General features: G+C 39.5%; 1 protein-coding gene across 5 annotated transcripts in view; it reads right to left on the bottom strand.

The window, feature by feature from the left end:
- KCTD1 (potassium channel tetramerization domain containing 1) overlaps positions 1-16,307 on the bottom strand; it is a 110,431-nt gene that overhangs the window by 18,473 nt on the left and 75,651 nt on the right. For 4 of the 5 annotated variants that reach the window (XM_072998877.2, XM_020785707.3, XM_020785708.3 and 1 more), the window contains exons 2-3: positions 14,822-15,000; positions 592-736 (exon numbers count right to left, since the gene is read on the bottom strand). In XM_072998877.2, the coding sequence (XP_072854978.2) occupies positions 592-736; positions 14,822-15,000 (324 nt within the window). Of the gene's footprint in view, positions 1-591; positions 737-14,821; positions 15,001-15,444; positions 15,544-16,307 lie in introns of those variants that run through there. The other variant, XM_072998878.2, reaches the window with a different exon arrangement.

Raw genomic sequence — 16,307 nt, forward strand, 5'->3', positions numbered from 1 at the left:
CAATCAAAGTATAAGGGAATGTACTGTATGGATAATGACATAACAATGTTAGCCTCTATTTAAACTGAAATCAATTTAGTTCCCCAAATTTCTCCCTCAAAACTCTTCTATACAAAATTAATATTTAATAGTGCTTGACCATTCCCTATGTGCTCAAGTATCTTTCTTTTGTTCCACTCCTACAAACATTTGATTTCAAATAGCATAAGACAGCAGCACTGTTGCGCTTTACAAACTGTAGCACTGATAAGCTTCTAAACAACCAAGAATTTTAAAAAGTTGTATGTTATACTCCTGTGGTTGAAAGCATGCAAACTTCGGATGAAAATTTCATAAATTGCTTAGGCGTTTATTCACTACAGATTTTTACAAAGTCATTATATATTAGAAAGTTGCTCATTTATGATTTTTCATATTTGAAACCTGCCAAAGTAAAATAATCCAAAGATGTCATGATAGCTAAAGCAACTGAAGTTTTAAGCAAAAGATGCCAAGAAATGTAAAGCTTTTGGATTTTTCACTCACATTAATATATCTTCATGAAATACTTCAAAAATTACAAAATGTTGACAACAAAGAAGAATATTTCACCTTGAAATCATCTGGTATGAGGAGCTTAGACGTTCGTAGAAAATTCAAGATATATCTGAACATTTGACCATCCCTGTCAATGAAGTAGTGTTGCTTGAGGCTGTCCAAAACAATTGGTTCCGTGCCATCAAAAAGCCTCCCAATTCTGAAAATGAAACAGAAATTATTACCAGCATCCACTGTATTCTGCATCAGGAGTCACTGGCCATAGTAACTGGTTGATTCTATCACTTTCTTCATTTAGCTAAATTCAGCACTGATGGGCTTTAATTGGGGAGGAATAATACTATAAGTAAGTGTGGCACAGTGTTGAGTTTTAAGTGTGAATTTGTAAAATATTAAAAATTGAATGGAAAAATAACAGGATACATTGATTCAGGATACATTGATTGAAATGTGAACTTTGTTGCTATTACAACACACTATTACATCACTCTCTGGTGCAGGAAAAAGAAAGCCTGTTCATTATGAGCACTCTTGCACATGTACATTTTTTTCTTCTGTTTAAAGCATCTTGCAGCACAAACCTTGGGGGCTGAGAGTTCTGTGGTCTTTGGTTCTGATCCAAAAAAAATATCTAAGTATATGAAATCTGTGAATTGTTTGGCTTTTATTTTTAAATTCAGAACATTCTGCATTTTCATTCTTGATGCTGTGCTCATCCACCTTCTTTGTTTGTCCGTGTGAAAGAGTGATTCAAGAGACAAATGGTGCAGCTCTAAATCAAAAGAGCCATCCTAAAATTTCATTTTACTTATGATGCCAAGTTAACCTTTTCTTTTCCATCAATCACTCCCCAGATGAATAAAAAAGAGAGAGACATCTTTTATAGGGATGTTACTTGTTTGTAATAATCTTAGCCTGTCGTTCTTCTAAGGGTCAAACAAAATACTATTTTCAAGGCATGGCTCACAGTTACATCCAGTCTCCCTTCTTCCACAGTCAAATAAGGTAGGGGATCTGATCTGGGCCCTAAAATTTGATGTAGGGAAACTTTAATTTTTTGCCTCTTAATGTCTGCAAATCTGTACCCCTTGCAACACTAGGATTCTCATTGGGTCCCCTCTGCTAACTTTTCATAAAAGAATAGCTGTAGATATTACCTATATCTTTGAAGAAACTAGGTAAGGAGCAGTGTCTACAATGAGGTCCTCTTATTTCATTCCTATAACAACTCTGCACTCATAGATCAGGATGAAAGGGGAAAAATTGGTTAAGTCATCCAGCTTGCTGGATGGGAAGGAATTTGAAGACAGAGTCCATAGTCCATGCTGGCTGCTCTTCATAACTGAATTAATTTTTAAAAATCCACACTAATTACCTTAAGAAATGGAGGGAAATGTCAGCCTAGCTACCTAGGCCACCTTCAGAATGGTAGTTCTACAGGAGGACAAATGTCTTTGTTTCTGAGTTATGGCAACCCCTTTTCAAGGTTTTCCAGGTAAAGAATACTCAGAAGTGATTTACTATTTCTTTCTCCTGGGGCACCCTAGTCAGCTCTTTTAAGAAAAACCTAAAAACCTTTCAAGCCATTGTGTTTGAGGTACTAAAACCAGTCCCAGCCTTGACTAACTACCTGAATTTTTGGATTTTTTTAAATGGGAGTGGTCTACAGGGTTGAAGGCTTAACCTTACATGCCTAACCTGGGAACCTTTTTCTTGTTGAGACTCTGGAGCACATCCAGTCATGTTAACCAGGGTGTGTATATTGGGGGGGGGGGAACCAATCTGACTCAAACCACCCTGTACTTGCTCCTACCTGAGTCCTCCCATCTCAGGATAAGCAGGGGAGGCGTGGCAGGATGGTTACAGAGAGAGAGAGCCTTGCCTGGGGATCGTGACAGTTCTCCAGAGCTGGGAAAAGTAATTTTGGGGGGAATGACAGTTCCATACCTTCTCCAGGTTCTGTGTGTCCTGAGAGGATGGATCCATTCCTACAATACACTAGATCAAGTAGCTGGGAGTGTTTTATACACATTTATAATGAAGGAAAATGCTGAAACCCCATGAGGTCTTCCAGCAATACTCAGTAGAGTTTGGGGGAAAAGGAGGATGCATATATGTTTTCTCTTATGCATACACTCAAAGTATGATAAGATATTCTGTGCTTAATTTCAGCAGCCATGGAAGCAGTACTAAGAACTGTCCGAGAACCATTGCTATATTTCAGTTTCTACTAGACAAGATCAAGCCATGTGTAATCTCTAGCTACCTACTTTTTTTTTTTTTGGAAAGATTCCATAAATCTAGCTAATTTATCCTGCCCTCTATATTCATTATAACAACAATCAACTTTCAATATTAATCAATTCATACAATCTTAGCTGAATAAAAATCAAAGCACAGAGGGAGGCAACTGAGAGTGAAGTCCTATTAAAGTAACAGACAATTAAGGAGTTTCTATTTTTAAATCATTCATCTCCACTTTGTGCGTTCACAGACTTTCATCAACATCTCTTTGGAATTTCAGGCTAAGGTGGCACAAGAGCACAGAAGTCACATAACTTTGCTTGTCTTTCAGTTTACAAATGGAAGTTATCAAAATGACAAACAGAATTACTAGAAAATTCAGCTATGAATGTCAAACAAAAATTACTACAAAAACAGGTCTTAAACAAGATTGTATGGAGGACCAATTAAGGTAATACAGTGGTGCCTCGCTAGATGATGATAATCCGTTCCACTGAAATTGCTGTTTAGCGAAATCATTGTCTAGCGAAAAGCATTTCCCTATCGGAATGCATTGAAACCTGTTTAATGCGTTCCAATGGGGAAGAATCGTCGTTGTCTAGCGAAGATCGGCCATAGGAGAGCTGCTTTGCGAACTGCCAATCAGCTGTTTAAATCGCTGTCTTGCGAAGCTTAGGTCCCGAAAACAACTGTTTTGCGAGCGCGGAGGGAGCTGTCAAAATCGTCGTCTAGCGAAAATCGGTTTGCAAAGCAGGGACCAAACATTGTCCAGCGAAATTCCCCCATAGGAATCATTATTTTGCGAATCGCTATAGCAATCACAAAAAGCCAATGTCTAGGGAAAAAACTGTCATGCGGGGTAACTGTCTAGCGAGGCACCAATGTACCTCCAAGCTCCCCCATGCTGCTGTTACCACTGCCACTAACAATGTACTGTACATGGAAAATCATCTTTATGTACCATTTCCTAGCAGAACTGATGGGTATAAAAAGATAAACCTCCCTGATTCCCACCTGAACCAAGAGTGCAAGAAAATGGGACACGTTGGGAGAATCATGCCTATGTATCTTCTTTGCCAATATATTAATTTTTTAATATTATTTATACGCTGCCCTTCTTTCCATAGTGAACAGAAGACAGCCCATAACAATTAAACTATGTAATGATCAACAGTTTTAAAACACCATACAACCTATATTTTAAAAACATTAAAACACTAATCAATATTAAAAAGAAGATTAAAAACAAATTATTTTTTAAAAAAACATTTAAAAATCTCTAGATTACATAAATAAATAAATATAATATTCCTGAGATTCCCCCCTTCCCCGATTGCTTAAAAGCCTGTTTGAAAAGGAAGGTCTCTTTGCCTAACAGAAGGACAAGAGTGAAGGAAGCAGTCCAGCTTTTGGGGGCTGTGCATTCCAAAGTGTGGGAGCAACCACTGAGAAGACTCTTTCTCATGTCCGCAACCAAATGAGCTTGGGAAGGTTTTGGAGTTTAGAGAAGGTCCTCCCCGGAGGATCTTAAAAGCCAAGAAGGCTCATGGGGGGTCTAAGATCCTTCAAACAGCATTGATGTAAGTCATATGACTTTATAGATAATAAGAAACATTCTTTTAACATTTAATGCAATGTAAAATTGTTAATAAAATGTAATATGTTAATAAAAATTAACGTACTGTATGAAAGCAGGAAGCTGATGATATCAACTAAAGAAAAATTAATTAACACAGCATTCAACACTAGGTCACATGAAAAAGTAACATTGTTTAAAACAAAAAAGTACTATTTTTTCATGGTAACATGCTTCTGTAACTATCTCAAACAATAAATAGAAATGGGTCAATTTTTACAATTTTATTCCTGAGACATGGAGGCATTCCCCATGGGACCAATGAATTCTGAGGTAGAAACCTCACCTAATGTCACCATCTCCTACCCATTCCATCATTTACCTACAAGAACCTTAAAAAAACTGTCTCATTTAGCCCACTTCTATGGAAAGAACTGCAACAGGAAGATTATAATTCATAACAATTTGTTTAAAAGCTTTATAAAGCTTTTAAATTTTGCACCAAATGCCTGTAATGGGAAACAATGCTTGAAATAGAGAGCTTACTTACCTGTAACTCTGGTTCTTCGAGTGGTCATCTGTGAATGCACACTATAGGGTTTAATCTGCACTTGCGCAGAGGTTCCCGGAATATTCTAGAGCAGTGGTTCTTAACCTTTTTGAAAGAAACGCCCCCTTGAGCCATTGAAGAAGTTATCATCGCCCCCCTCCCCGCGGTGATGATATCTTATTTATTTATTTATTTATTTATTTATTTATTTATTTATTTATTTATTTATTTATTTATTTATTTATTTGCTTGCTTGCTTGCTTGCTTGCTTGCTTGCTTGCTTGCTTACTTACTTACTTAAATCCAATGACCGCTGAAAACAAAATTCAATTCCAAGAAAATGAAATGCTCCCAAAAAGTAACATTTAATTATTTAGTTGCAAGCGAATTTTAAGACGCAAAAAGAAATATAAAAAGGGCATAAAAACAAACCGCAATGCAGGAACTAAAAATTTCAAGACAAAAACTCTGAAACTAAATTAAGATTGGAGGAAAATATATATTCATGCACACTGTAAAAAGGCTGCAGCCATGTTCACAGGTTTAGCTTGCTCCAACGCCCCCCTACTGCCCCCTTCTGCTCCAGCGCCCCCACACCACCCCTTTTCGTTCTACTGCCCCCCTGAAAAATGAAATCGCCCCCTGGGGGGGCATTATTGCCCACGTTAAGAACCACTGCTCTAGAGCTTTAGCACGCGTTTGCCAGGACCGTCCATTAGTATGTGTGGTCCGCCTGTCCTGGTGATTGCCTCAGTTCCTAGAACAGCCTGCCGCTGCATCAAAGTGAGAGAGACATGACGGACAGAGGGGAGGATGGACGGGAGGTGTGAATTCACAGATGACCACTCGAAGAACCAGAGTTAGAGGTGAGCAACCTCTTTTTCTTCTTTATAGTCTCTATGAATGCACTCTATAGGGTGATTAACAAGCTGACTTACCAGAGGAGGGATATCACAGGACAGAAGACAGAACAGCTCTGCCAAATGCTGCATCTGTCTTAGCCCAAAGGTCTAGGTGGTAGTGGGCGACAAATGTAGAAGGGGTTGCCCATGTCGCTGCCTTACAGATGTTGAAGAAAGGTACTCCACAAAGGAAAGCTGTAGAGGCAGCAACGGCTCTGGTGGAATAAGCCTTAATCCTCACAGACAGAGGCTTTTTGGCAAGCTGGTAGGCCAAAGTTATAGGACCCTGTTGTGACGTTCGCCCCTCGTGGCCCCTGCCTGATTCCCCAAACACAGAGCACACAAAGGCAAACCAATACTCCTTTTCACCCGCTGCCACCAGTTGATCACTAAATCAACATTACTTATAGAAGGATAAAGATGCAGGTCCAAACTTCAGTGTCTTTTAAATAAAACTTGTTTATTGATTACAGATGTTTGATTATTAATCATTGGTAACTTCTACAGGTTTATTCATCATCAATCTCAACCTTCTATTTGTTATAACAGTTCTTATTCACTCTTCACTCTAATCACACCTCAGATCTCCCAAATACCACACTCTATCTCTCCACACTCATCTCCCTCCCACTCACTCTGACTGACTGACCCCTCACTCTCTGACTCCACCTCTTTATTACATATCTCTCGGCTCTGCCTCTCAGCAACATTAGCCTGCAACATGAATATGCATGACTACTTAACCTAAGGGTGAACGCTACACCTGTCTTATAAAATTTTTGCAAATTGAACATGGTAGATGTGATTCCCCCAGGCAAAAAAGACATATGTCGTGTCCATCTGAGAGGGGAATTTTGTTTGAGTATGAAGCACAGCATTTAAACAGGGCTACAGGTGCCATCAAAGGTGTAAGGGAAGGGGAAGAGGAGAGGAGAGGCAGTAAGAAGAGGGAGAAACAGTTTGAAAAGTCTTACTGTAATCCCTCTTATTAACTCTTTTTAGGAAGAATGAAGAAAAGGCAAACGGGAGAGCTCGATGTGAGATGAAACCTCAGTAGCAGCAAAAAAGTACTGAGGCAGTCACCAGGATGAGTGGACCACATGTACTAGGGGGCGGTCCTGGCAAACGCATGCTAAAGCTCTAGAATATCTCGGAAACCTTTGCGCAAGCACAGATTAAACCCTATACAGTGGTGCCTCGCTTAACGGGCGCCCCATTTAACGACGAAATTGCATAGCGATTAACTTTTGAGATCGCTTTGGGATGTTTTAAATGGGAAAAAATCGCTTTGCGATTATCAGTACCCTGTTTCGCTTACCGATCATCGTAAAGCGATGATTTTTTTAACAGCTGATCAGCGGTTCCAAAATGGCCGCCGGGTAAAAAAATGGCTGGCCGCTGTTTTCTGGGATGGATTCCTCGCTTACCAGGCAGCGAAAATGGCCACCATATGGAGGATTTTCGCTTAAAGGTGACTCTGAAGCCCATAGGAACGCACTGAAGGGGTTTCAATGCATTCCTATGGGCTTTTTAATATCACATAGCGACGAAATCGCTTTGCGGCGATTTTTGCTGCACCGATTATTGTCGCTATGCGAGGGACCACTGTAGTGTGTATTCACAGAGACCACAAAGAAGAACCTATAGCTTGGTACAATATGTCATGATAAAGTAGGTCCACTGAATCAGTGGGGATTTGGTGAGTCAATTCCTCTATAATTTCTATTGATTCAAATGGGTCTACTCTAGTTCTGATTTATTGTGCTAGGCAACAGGATTTCAGCCAAGATGTTTGCTTTTGAGATACATCAAATGCAGTGGAATTGACTCCAATAAATTAGAGCAATATCAATGTTTCACCCTCATACATGTGGTGGTTGATAACATTTTACACTATTGACTCTAATACTTGACTTATGAATTCCAGAAGATAGTGGCTACCTGGTTTTCGCCTTGTTTCTTTCTTTGGCAATGTATCATCAAGATGATGATGTTTTTGATGAAGTGTCTCTCACACAGGGGCCTGAAGATAATGGATTCAATGGATATACTTAAAGGACCATTTGTCAATTTAGTATTGACTATTTGTGGTGCTCCAAGATAGGAAGAGATTTCATTTTTTAAAAATATAAGCTATGAAGCCCTGAGGAATCTTCTTAAACCATTTAAAAAGAAATCAATTTTCAGACCGGTAAAAAAGAGCCTAGAAGAGTCTTAATGAACTTAAGTGTTCTGGACTTCATTCAGCTGAATGTGAAACAAGGCCAGACAAGTTTAGAACCAATTTCTCAGAAACTCTGTGGCCTGGAAGTATTTATTTGCTGCTACATTTAGAACCTGTAGTTATCACTCCTTCTGTCAAGCTATAAATTACTGTCTTAGCACTTGAAACATAAAATCTAGATGCACAAGAATGTAAATTAATTGCTACCACTGAGGATAAAGAAAAAGTAGTTACTATGCAAAATAGATTTCACTGTTTACATATAAGGGAGGAAACTATTACACCTTGTGACTCCGTTAAACAATCTCCAGATACTATTACAGTTATATACAAGCAACTCTATGTTCATACACTCATACACAACAGTCAAAAGCATTGAACAGGGTAACACCCCCTTTTTCAGTTAAATGTTACAATATCTGTTTCAAAAGCACAGGTTGTATCTAACATCTTTTCCCAAGATACAGCCCTGACAAGACATTTTGCTCAACACAAATGATTGAAGGCATGTTTTAAAAGAAGGAACAGAATGAGCACAAATGCGCTGAAAGCATAACCAAAATGGTGGATGTGAAATGAAGCTGACCGCATTCTACAGAACTAACGGCCAGGGATAAGTCAATATGCAAACAAACAGAAAAGGCAAGAACCACCACACTAAAGTACTAATAAAATATATTCACCTGCTAAACACATAGCATGAGGAAACCACAGGCAAAGAATTATTATAACTATAGGGACTATATACCTCCATATGTGTGCAAGTATTTCTGCATACTCAGCCCTCTGTCTTACTTTCTCATTTACCCGACTGATATAACTGAGGAGCACAAACATATTTGTCTCTCCCATCTATTTTCTTTGCAGATATAAAAAGACAGAATATATATAATTGAGACCTTCCTTGCTAAATCGAAATAACTTTGGATTAATATAATTTTATTCAGTTAAAGTTGATAGTATGATTAGTTCATAATGCCTGTCCATGGCCACTCAACATTCTTGAGTGAAGTAAAACTATCCATTTTTCAACTTATGTCCAACTTTTTGTATTCTAGCAAACCTTTGAAGGGGACCAATTTTTCCTGACTCAGTCTTCAGTTATAGATTTCTGCATTCTACTGTTCAATTAAAAAGAAAATACTTGTAAATGAGAAACAACAATACTATCTCTTCGTTGTGAAATCTTTCTATGCAAGTCTGGTAAGTCATAATAAATGCTGGAATAAGACTGAGAGATAGGAGGGAAAGAACTGGCAGAAGTCATAGCCACAGAAAAGGTAGTAGAACCTGCCCTGCATGGAAGCATGTGATTGGCAAGGAAAATAAAAGCAGTTAGTAGGGATCAAATCAAATGAGAGAACAAGAGAAGTAGGGGTTGTTTCTTAGGCATCCTTCAGTCTTGAGAGACTATGGTAAAGTGCTCTGTATGAGTGTCCTTTCCAGAGGACGAAGCCTGGGTAAAATAATATGGAGGATAGGCTGTTACCCAAGTAGCAAATCCCCCCTCTCCACGTTGCTGAAATAGTCCAATGGAAAGGCAAGAGCCGATACAACTGGTTCCAGCGATGTTGTAGGAGTTGCCAGAACGACACAAACTGCCTCTGGGACTCTGGCTCCGGATTTTGCCTCAAGGTTTACTCCTGAAGCCTCTTCCATCAGTGGATATAGTCATAAGGCAGTGGAGGTTTGAAATTGGAGTTTTCCTTCTCCTAGATGGGCTGCCTTCCAAGGCTGACGAGCCCCACCTATCTGTAATGGATTCTTTAACTCTCAAGCACATTTTAAGGAGCCAGGGTCATTCTTTGTTGCAGACCACAGAACCAGATCTACAAGGTAGGCATGCTCCACTATTTTCTCCTTAAGACTTGTAAATAATGTCCCCAAGTTTCAGCCATTTGCTTTGTATAGTATTTTCCCCAACCAGAAAAACCCACCAAAAACAAACAAACAAAAACACAACTCCCCCACATTCCAACAGATTCTACTGCTAACATGTTTGCCCCAACCATTACACTTTCCAGTGCAACACTGTGCAGCAAAGCAGTAGTAAATACTATATATAGTTTGTTTTGCTTTTATTCTACCTTGGCCAGAATCCTATTGCCAATTTAGATGTGGATAAGGGCAATCATGTAAGTCTTGGCAGCACATTGCATAAAGACTGGCTTAAAAGAAAACCCATCAGATGTTGAAGTTCACTACACAGAGCAGATTTTGGGAAAAGTTAGAATGGAAGGGTATAGAACAAAGACAGCTGTGCTAGTTCTCTGAGATGTCTGATTTGGCTACGGTGAGAGTTTCTTTTAGTTTTATCTTGTCTGGATTACTGTAATACACTTTATGTGAGGCTGCCTTTGAAGACAGTTTGGAAACTACAGTTGGTTGCTGCCTGGGACCAATTACAAGGAGCATAAAATTCCCTTGTTACAACAATCGCACTGTCTTAAGGGCAGGGCTGCAGGCTTCCCTGCCCCATCTCCTTGTCTGAGTGGGTGGCTGACAGAGGAGGAAAGCACACACTGCAATCCATGAGCTGGTAGTGGGAACAGGGAGGGAAGCACGTATTGCCCAGGAAACAGGTGAATGAGCAGAGGCGGTGGGGGAGACGAGTGCACAGTGCCCACATAAGACCTGTGTGGGTGCAGTGCCAAACTAGGCTGAACATAACTTGGCCCATCTCAAACTTGGACCCATCTCTGAGATGTGATATTAACTTTAGAGTCACCTGCAACATGCAAAGCAGCAGCGTGGCTACAGGAATAAGTGTGGATGGGATATCTGCTATGCCAATAGTAAGAACTGAATGTTGATTTCTTCTGTACATTATACAGAATTAAATTAAAAATAAGCAAGCTTAAACACATTGGAATCAATGGGACTAAAATGAACACTGGATTGTGCTATCAGAAGCACAACCATAGGGATTGGGCAAAAGGTATTGGTCAATGACCAAACCCATCTGTGCATCAGTCCTCAACAAAAACAAAAGGCAGATAGAGGCAGAACTTCACCAAAAAAAGAAAAGAAACAAGAAACAAGAAACAAGAGAGGGGGGGGGAAGAGAGAGAATGAAGAAGTAAGAAACTGTCTGTATATCGTGTCACACTCTAGGTCCTTCTAGTCTAGTGCTGCTGACATCAACTGGCACTGTCTCTCCAGGGTTTCCAGTATGAGTTTTTCTACCCTTACTAGGACATCCCAGGGATCAAATCTAGAATCTACTGCATACAGAGCAGTTTTTCACTGTAGCTACAGGCAGAGGTCTAAAAAAGGTTACAGCTTTCAGAAGCTTTTGGCCACCATGGCATATTGGCTGGGGGAGTTCTGGGGGTTACAGTGCAAAAATATAACTTTTCCAAACTCTTCCTCAGTAAGGTTTTACTGAGAAAAAACAAAGTTTTTGAGTTAATACCATAATACCAAAAAGACTTTCATCACCTTCTGCCTCCCTTTGAACAAAAGCACAGGAAAACAAATTCCACAAGTGGCAACTGTTTCCAGATGCAAAACTAGCAAGAAAGTGGAACAGAGCCAGTAAGAAACATTCTGAAACTTGGCAGCTATATCCTGAAGCTTCAAACATGCCCTGTGGGTGGCCGTGGGTGTTGGCTGCAAAGCTGCAGGAAGCATCTGTTTGGTCCTACAATTATACACATTCAGTATATTAAAATGCTTAGTAACAATGCAGCAGTTTAGGCTAGGGCCAGCATAGAAGAAACTATTGTATTTGGAAATTAATTCACCTACTAAGGCCAACATCTCAAAACCGTAAGCATGTGAACTGTTACTTGTTATCAATACTGAAGAGTCGTGACCAAAATGAATCTATGGAACAAGTAAACAAAATTAAACTCATCCACGCAAATAAGATGATGAGACCAATTAAAAAGTATTGTTTCCCACATCACACAGATGCCATCGGGATTTTCAGTACTGTATATGATCTGAGATATAAGCCTGCAGGGTTAACACACTAATCATGAAAAATCGCTCTCTCCAAAGTTTCTTTCATAGTAAAGATTAGATCTGGGCATATTCTGAACTAAAGCAATCTTTATCAGAGATATTACCAGCACAAGCCAACCCACGCTGACAGAGAAAAGCTAATTTCCTTAACACTTGGAACTTCAAGCAAAGTAGCTTAAGCTTAGGGAGTCAGATATATTGGAAACAAATGCTATTGCCTCCTAAGGAGGTTCCACCATCTCTTCACATTTGGGTGTGATTTTTCTATCTAGATTACACATAAGAGCTTTATGGAGAGTTTGATTTCTAAAAAGTTGTTTACAAAAGAGAAGTATCTCACGCAGCTTCTCTTGACAACCCTTAAGTACAAACTCTTCCTGAACTCCTCTCCATGTCTGCATCACCAAGTTCCTCTGATCTCCTGCTAGTCCAAGGTAGACTCCTCTATACAGACTCAATCCAGACACTACAATTCCCAACATCTTCTGCTCTTTCTACTTCATTAAGGTTACCACTGCTTACCACTATGGCCCAGTAAGTGCCAAAGCTTAAACCCAACTGCTAGTCCTGAATAGAGCAGACCACTGAATCAACCATTACGGGTACGTGGAAAATTAAGTTACTGAAATCCCACCGTCTCAATGGCTCGACAGTAGCTGAGATCAGCAATCAGACAGAAGCTCAAACTTTTCTCTTTTAAATAAGCCCGGGAGGGGGGTGATATAAAACAATCTTGTCTCCTCCTATTCATTTCTTTTTCCATGCTGTCATCCAACACCTCTCCCCGCCCCCACATCTGCTACATCACACACCGAGTAGCTTCTTTAGTTCAAAGGTGGGAAAGGAATGGGCAAGAGGGCTACAGAGGGAGATCCATAAAGGAGTGACAACTGCCCTTTCTCCCATTTCAACTGGACAGAGTTAAAAGGAAAAGTCCAGTGCATGATGTAAAGATACCAACCTTTCAGAAATTTTGTCAGAAGGCTGATTTTGGCCAGTAATCTGATATTGCTAAAGAGAAATAGTCACACAAATCATCTATGGCCAAAGAGAGTATGCATTTGAGAAACACCACATGAAGAACTTACACAGGTCATAATTTCACAAGCATGAACAGTAGAAAAAGCAAGCGTCCACATTAATGGGGTGGATTGTATATAGCCAAGTATATTAGGATTTAGACTACAGACACCAGTTCAGCAGTGCATGCATTAAACCTCTCTTCAAAAGAACAAAGATCAGCTGCACCATAAGTACATGAAATACTGTCATTGCAAAAGCTATCAAATATTAGAAAAAAACATGCTACCTTGCCACATTAATAGCTCCTGCCACTGTTCTCTGATATAAACAGATATTTACCTGAGATAAACAATTTGCCTATCTTTTCACACAGCTAATCTCTGCTAATCAACTTTGAATAACAGCTGCTGGTCATTAATGTCAAATGAGATTCATAAGGCTAAAATGTTTATTTTTCTGAAGAGAAGGATGACCAACTGGTTATCAGCAAACAAAGAAACAGGACATTGAGATGCAACACATTTTTCAAGGTACAGTTTGTCCTGAAGCTGCTTATTAGGTTACAGAAGATATGCTAACATTGTAAAATATTGACTGCAAGGTTGTTGCACTCAGCCTCATGCAGATTATCTTTAGAGCTTTTTGAAAATTAATATATTTCTCCTTCCAAGCTTATTGTCAATGAGAGTTAGCAAAACAAATCTAGACATCTCAAAAGCAAAACAAAATTTACTAAAGACTAAATTAAAGTACTTTTTAAAAAGAAACTTGGGCATTTAATTTTCATCAAATTGGCTTTGTCAGAGACAAAGCTGTAGCCTAATTGCACAAAAGCAAGAGTACATCCACAATACACCAAGTTAGATTCGGAAAATAATTTTATCCTAAAAGAAGAGACTCGTGGTCACCCACGTAACATGGAAGGATGAGGGGAATGAAAGTTGTTTTTCTGCTCTCTTTCTTCCTGGCATCTGCCTGCCTCAAAAGGTTCATCTGCCAGGTGTCTCTTTGGTATCCATGGGCAGAAAAGATCCACTGATTGCTGTCATCATTCCCAGGTTGCTGCTCTTCAAGACCATGTAAGATGCAAATGGCTCACTGAGTATGCCACATATACAAGCAGAAATGTCTGACAGTTGTTCCTACTCATGTGATGTCACTTAACCTACGGAGATCCTGGGATAGAGTGGCCTTCAGGACAACAGCAACAGCATCTCCTTCAACTTGATGTCAGATTTCATAAGGTTGTCTAGAACACAAGGGAATGTTTTAAGATGGTATGATTATCTTTCTCCTAGGCTAGGCCCTTGATTACCACAAGTTCTCCAGTTCTGGCTGTTTGAGAAGCTGCAGTGTAAATGTCAAATCAGGTATACCAAACAGAACAGGAAAAGGCCTCTGCCTTCTGTTTTGCCTATTCTTTTCTTGGACTGTTCAGCTACTAATTTCCTATAAACCAAGAAGCACTGAGAGCCTTTGAGTGGTACTTTCTTTTAAGGCACTTATTCCAAATGATAAGTTGGCACCTACTACTGCGGATACGATGTCAGCAGATGTTTTTGAAAAATACAGAATAAGGGGTTAGTGTACAAATGATGCTGATTAGCCAGGTGGAGTCCCAAGCAAATCAAAAATAACCACTAGTGTTTTTCTGCATTTACTAAAATATTTTCCAAGCATCACTTCAATGCATACAAAGTTATAGTACACATGTCCAAGTGAGAGAAAAAAATGTATCACAAGAGTCAGAAAAGTTAAGTACATTAAAAGACATGAAACACAGTTCTTACAATTACCTTGAATCAGGATATTTAGTGAGTGTGGCCAAGCTGCTGGTATACATATGCCCACCCACATCAATGTGTACTGGTGCATTTGATTTTGTGAGCTGAGCTGGCGTGGGGATGCCTTGATTGTTCAGAGGAGATGCAGGGGACCTAGTGATCAGAGGTCTTGACATATTGGGCCGACTGTCCTGTGAAAAGACACAAATATCATTAGGAATTCTGATCTTCCAATTTAGTGGGGAAAGGCAAGAAAATTTAAACGCTGGAATACGCATTCAGGAGTGAACAAAACAAAAAGTCACAATCACAAAAAATATCTATTTTTATCTTTAGATATGTGTTTAAAAATACAGTTAAACTTTAAAACCTAACATCCAGTTGCCCTAAAAGCTGCAAAGTTGAATAAACATAATGTTATGCAAACCCAAACTGCGGTAAAGCAGTATTCTCCTGGCATTTGTTTAAAAACTATTCAGTGCTCATAATTCAATGCCTGGCTAAGGAATGAATGTTCTAGCAGTTTTAAGCCTGAGTTCAAAAATATAAAGTTTTATGGGTGTGTGGGTGGGGAGGATTATCTTATGTCCCAAACCCTCCTATGTGCCAAGCAGTTAGAAGAGGTAAATACAAACCCTCAGCTCTTCCATTCTGCCAACTCTTCTCTTGAGTATCCAATTCACATATCACGCAAACAGAAGAGGAAACACCTGGACTAGCCAACTGTTCACGTACTGTAAAAAACGGGGCACCGAAAGCCTTTGAGAAAGACATTTTCCATATAAATATTATACAGATTGCGAAAGATGCCCCTCTGCACCCCAAAAGGCTGCTATTTCCAGCAGCCTTCCCAAAGAATATTCCAAAACGGAGCACCGCAAGCAGATGCAGATGAAATGAAACACTTCAGTCGAGTGGAAATGCAATGTCAGTAAACAGCCAAGCACTAGACCTCTGCATAAAGTTAGGGCAGGGTGGAGCAGAGCAAAGCAACTGCTGAGGTCAGCAAGACAAACCAGTTTTAAAATTCAGGAATGTAAACAGAACTTGGCCACAATTCTATGGCAACTTAGCTTCTTCTTAACGTATGTACTCAAGAATGTAGTTGGGATGCGCAGGCGGAGGATTTCCAGAACTTCCTATATTTTCCATTTTAGAAATAAAAAGCAAGGCTGTAGAACAAACATGCTGAGTAATCAAATGTGCTTTGATCACTTTGCACTTTATTTGGTTACAAAAATGTATTTTAAACATTCAGCATATGAAATCAGTGATAGCTTGGTGAGGGGAAATGTGTTGTCCACAGACATGGATTAAAATCTTCACAATTATACAGACCCTAGGTGGCCTTGGGCAATTAATGATCTCTAGTAGTTCAACCCTTTGCATATGTACTCAGAAATAAGGCTATTTGAGTTCAGAGGGGCTCGGTTCCAAGTTGGGACTGCAGGCTTATATACAAAAACCACTACAGCCTTGTCTTGTTACCTTGAGCTGA

The sequence above is a fragment of the Pogona vitticeps genome, chromosome 4, assembly GCF_051106095.1.
Source record: "Pogona vitticeps strain Pit_001003342236 chromosome 4, PviZW2.1, whole genome shotgun sequence".
NCBI lineage: Eukaryota > Metazoa > Chordata > Lepidosauria > Squamata > Agamidae > Pogona > Pogona vitticeps.